This window comes from Triticum aestivum, chromosome 2A, assembly GCF_018294505.1.
Source record: "Triticum aestivum cultivar Chinese Spring chromosome 2A, IWGSC CS RefSeq v2.1, whole genome shotgun sequence".
NCBI lineage: Eukaryota > Viridiplantae > Streptophyta > Magnoliopsida > Poales > Poaceae > Triticum > Triticum aestivum.
In genome coordinates, this window is record NC_057797.1 from 99,071,599 (window position 1) to 99,076,661 (window position 5,063).

Consider the following 5,063-nt stretch of genomic DNA (forward strand, 5'->3'; position numbering starts at 1 on the left):
ATGAAAGGCTGACAAAATAAATACAAAGATCAAATCAAAGCCACCTTCGAGGCGAACAAAGTTGCTACACCTACATGCATGAAGATATGCCTTGACTGCATGAATAGACAGTGGCGACAAAAGCAGCCCGCCTAACAAGTTAAGAGTACCAACCGGTCTAGGCGTCCCTCAACGCGCACCGTATGTGCACGCTCTATGGTTCACCGCCGCCATCTTCTGCATTCACATCTTCAGAGGGAACGTTGCATAGATCTTGCCAGGCTCGTCTGTCATGCATAGACAACTCTAGCAAAGCCTGAGCCCACACACCACGCGCCTCCGTGCGCGAGCCACGTGTTGGCCGCCTCTGCTAGCGCCCTCTCGCCGCGGCGACTACCACCTCCTCGACCGAGCGCCCCGCAGTAGCTATGGCATCACGAGATGGGACGAACGGGACCCCGCCGCCGCCAATGCCACTCGGGGTTCGCCCGGCGGCGGTAAGAGAGATAGAGAGGGGTCTGCATATGTATGTTCTGGCGGCAGCTAGGTTACATCTGGGTCTCCCACAGGGGAAACAAGAAATCAAGTTACACGCATGAAAGTACACTTCTCCAAATCAATTATAATTTAAAAGGTAACACTTGGTGAGAGAAAGAGGGCTAAAGCGATATTCCAAACCCTAGCTGTCTGTCGCTGTTTCTTGTCCCACCTACCAGGAAGGACCGGTTCAGGGGCCATTTGCTTGGGAAGTCTTGGTGGGCTTCTGCAGTCGGAGAGGTCCAGTGAAGGTCTTCATCAGGCGCTGCTCGATTGTGCCGTTGGTCAAGCTGGTGGAGGACAGATGAATCCATCGCGACGGGCTTCTACTGCAGCCCGTCCTAGCTAGGATCGGGATCAACAAATGGCTATAGATGGCGGCATGTTCTGTCTCAAAACCGGATTTGGCATACATCGCTGTGGGTAATTTATCTCAGGTTTTCTTTCAGGGATCTTCATGTTTGGTTTGGGGCCGCGCGACGGCGATGGCACTTTCCCAGTTTTAGAATTATTGTTTTGTTGCCCTTTCCCCTCTTTCGTTGGTGTGCTTACCACTGGCGTAGGACGTTTGGCTAGCCGGTCAACCAGGATCCGGCCGGTTTGGATATTCGGAGGATCCATTTGGATTCATCCAGCTTTCATGGTCTTCTGAGTTTCTATGGGCCCTAATTGGTGTTCTTTCTCCGGGCAGCGATCTGCCCGTCGGCGTCATCTGGTCGGCATTGACGACTTCCCGGCTATTGTTTCCATAAGCTCCTAGGTTCCAAAAGTTTGTTCCGCCAAGACGGAGACCAAGAAGTAGCATCGAGTGATCCTCACGAAGCGTCATCGACGAATACAGGAGGAAGAAGTGTTCGGCACCACCAAAGCTTTGATTGTAACTTTGTTTTTATATATGGGTGTGTTTGTAAGGTCCCATGAATCTTAATTTATGACTAAAAGCAGTGGAGATAGGGTGACCGAGGTGCAAGGTTTTGGATTCCGAATGGAACATTTTTCTCGTGGGGGGGCGGTAAACTCGGTTACCGTGGTAACCACGAAATACCGACAAAAATTCGAGCGAAATTTAAAATTCAAATTTGAATTCGAATTTTTTAAGACTAGAATAGATAATTTTGGAGCACCAATTCTACGCAGCAGTATTACTAGCGCAGTGGTAACAGGTCTGATCCACTGCCACGCACCTGCAGGTCGCGAGTTTGACCTTCGCACGCACATATTTTTTTAGAAATTACAACATAGTGTGGCGTGCATTCTTCAAAAATCAAAAAGGAAAAAATGCGGCCGGCTGTCCTCGAACACATGACGCGCTGTTGTTGGAGGAAGATCGTTACCAGTAGGACACAAGTCAGCTTGTGTGTTTGCTAGAGATATATCTCATTTAACTAGAAGTTAGGAGTTTAAATTCAAAAAATTCAAAAAGTTCGAATTTTTTTACTCGAGATACCTAATTATCGTGGGGCAGCGAGAAACGCGGTTACCGGGCGGTAACCGAGTTTACCGCGCGGTACCCAAAACCATGCCGAGGTGTGCGTGCCAGGGGTCAATGCCGGTAGAGAGAGCAATAGGTCCAGTGGAAGAAGATGATGAAGATGGTTGGATTGGGTACAATTCTCCGGGGCTGTCGCATCGACGGAGGACCATCCGGGTACGAGCATCCTTAACAAAAAACAAATTCATCAAATTCCACAGCTGCAGAATTATCACGAGAAAGAGAATGAACAAACACTAAGTTCTGAATTAAGTGTGGAGAGACTATGACCTTATGAAGGGACAATGGCGGAGTTAGACGAAAAAATAGTGGAGCCGGTATGAGTAATGGGAAGAGCGGAACCGTTAATAATGATGATGCCAGAGAACATAGTGGTGAGAAAGAGAAACGGAGACATTACCGGGGTTCGATGCCATATGATAGGATGCACCAGTCACCACCGCCGCCATGGGAAGGAGTGGGGTCAGTAGCGCGAGGTCCCATGGTGGTGGTGCCGTCGGCAGCGACGTGAAGTAGTCGGGAGCGTCGTCGGTGACGACACGCCAGAGTAGGCGGGCGCGACGGGGTAGGCGGGCGACGCACTGGACTTGGTGCGTGGCCGGACGGGCCCGAGGAGACTCATGATAGAGGGTCCGACACATGCATGGTATATGCGCGGGAGGGGAGGGGGCGTGGCTAACCACCGTTTCTGCCATTGCGCGGACCACCGTTGCCGGCGTGGCCATGCCAGCACTGGCAGTTGCAGTCCGGAGGCGCTTGGCTAGCGGGAGCCGGCTGAGGCGGGTAGTGCACCGGAGGCGCCGGAGGCCACGGCTGCGGCGCCACAGATAGGGGAGCAAGGGCACCGCGGGGCGGCGCAGTTGGTGTGGACCATGCAGGAGCGCAGCTGCTTCGGCCGGGTCTCCTCAAGAAGAAGGTACGCCATGATCAGCTGCGTGAGGTCGTCACTGAGACCGGTCGTCAGCGTGAGAGGAAGAGCTCATCGGAGTCAACACGCTCCACATCCACATGCACCGACAGAGGAACTGAATTTGGGTATATATATATATCTAGCAAGCTGTTGTATGTCAGGCAATAATGCTAAATATATAAAGAGTTACACGTAATTACACGCTGACTAGGATTTTTTTCCATCTACTAACCAATTATAAACTTGCCTCCTCCACCCTCCGATTTTCAGGGCGGATGGTCCGCCTCACCATCTATTGACCAATCAAATTAATCCTCTTTGTAAAAGCTTGTAACTCGTTTGTATGTGAAGCATTATTTTATGTCAGCCTGTGTGTTATCCTACTAGCTAGCTTGCAAATGAAATCAGGGTTCTACTTGTAGTAGTAGTATAATAAACAAAACAGGGATACTCAACTTCTTCTGGGCGCACAATTAGGAGGCACAGGGATATATAATGATGAAAAAATTGCAGCCGCACCACTCGTTCGTCAGGTGATAACCTCAAACGTTTTCTATGACAAGCTTAGTTACGCGAGGATGACAATTTTAATTGGTAAGAATGACAACTTCGTGGTTCATGCTGCAGTTCATTTTTGACATAAACTTACAATGTGTCACTGAAATTAAAATTACCATAAAAAAACGTCAACACCGGAGTGCCACACACTTGATGTGTGGACTTATCATTTGGGTCGTAATATACCGGCCAGGTTGATTTGCTAACGTGCCGACGCATATATGCAATCGATCATGGCTGCGTAGTCGCTATCAATCTTCGTGCCGCTGCCACCGCGTCACACATATCATCAACTTGCAGTGTGGTCAGCACGTTTGGGGCCGGCAGCTGGTTGACTCATCACAAACGTGCTCTCCAAACGCCCGGATTACACATGCATGCGATTTCCCCCGTGAGATTATAAATACGCATGCGGAACAGCCAGTTTTCTTCATCCCATCTTCCCTCGATCGAGCAAGAGTAGTTGACCTGAGCAGAGGAAGATGGCAAAGCTCGCCCTTCTCGCCGTGCTCGCGGTGCTCGGTTCCGTGGCCTGCCAAGCATCCGGCTACAGCGACACATATCCCAACCCCACTCCCATCATACCACCGGCTACTCCTCCGCCCAGCCCTAGCCCTGGCCCTACCCCGGGCTATCCCTCCCTCACTCCCACCGTGCCGGCCAGGCCCCCACCGGTTTCTCCTCTGACGAGCCCTACCCCACCTCCTACTCTCCCGCCGAGCCCTCCTCCTACCCCGGTCTATCCCACCCCCACTGCCACCACGCCCGCGCCCCCACCCCCACCGGCTTCTACCCCTACCCCGTCTCCAGCCGCCAGCCAAGGACAACTCCACCACGTCGATGGACGCCACGTACGCTGGAAAGCTGACCCAGGACTGCCCCGCCGGTAGTGATCCCACGGTGCCGCAAGACTACAAGACCCCCGACGTGTTGGACAATCAGTACTACAGGAACGTGATGGATCGCAAAGCGCTCTTCACCTCCGACGCGGCGCTCATGACGTCACCAAAGACCAAGGAGTTGGTGGAAAAGTACACTTGGTGGTTGATCGGAGATTTCTTGTGGTACAGACATTTCGAGGATGCCATGGTGAAGATGGGTAATATCGAGGTGAAGAACAGCACCAACGGCCAGATCAGGAAGAAGTGCGGGTTCGTGAACGAGCCCTACACCGGTTGATGATCTCTCAAGGGTGGAGACTACATATTCAGTCGTGCTTTTTGGGTTTGCCTTTTGATCTTCCTTAATTTCTAGTCTCTTTTCACTAAGTTTTTAGCTTGTTGGTTCATTTCCTTCATTTGTGCTGTAATCCTTGTTGGGCTACTAGCCAACTACGTACGGGCAGTACTTTTCATTGAGATTGATGAATTAGTTTTTCTGTTAGTTATTATTTATCAAATGCAATATATATCTTCTCTGCTGTAACATCCTTAGGTATGTGTTATCCCTTCATGCAAAGGAATTAATTTACTTCTACATCTCTAAAATTTATGAAAAATTACCACATGCTCTCTCCATCCCAAAATAAGTGTCTCAATCCTAATACAACTTTGTACTAAAGTTAGTAGAAGGTTGAGACACTTATTC

At 50.4% G+C, this 5,063-nt stretch overlaps 1 protein-coding gene across 1 annotated transcript; it reads left to right on the plus strand.

Annotated features, from left to right (window-relative positions):
• Window positions 1-3,937: 3,937 nt before the first annotated feature.
• On the plus strand, window positions 3,938-4,863 carry LOC123184908 (peroxidase 2-like). The gene has a single exon (XM_044596945.1). It carries the CDS (start codon window positions 4,317-4,319, stop codon window positions 4,653-4,655), a length of 339 nt encoding a protein of 112 aa, XP_044452880.1. The 5' UTR covers window positions 3,938-4,316; the 3' UTR covers window positions 4,656-4,863.
• Window positions 4,864-5,063: the final 200 nt, after the last annotated feature.

Coding starts and splice junctions, on each gene's coding strand:
- LOC123184908 (XM_044596945.1), top strand. CDS start 4,317: ATGGACGCCACGTACGCTGGAAAGCTGACCCAGGACTGCCCCGCCGGT.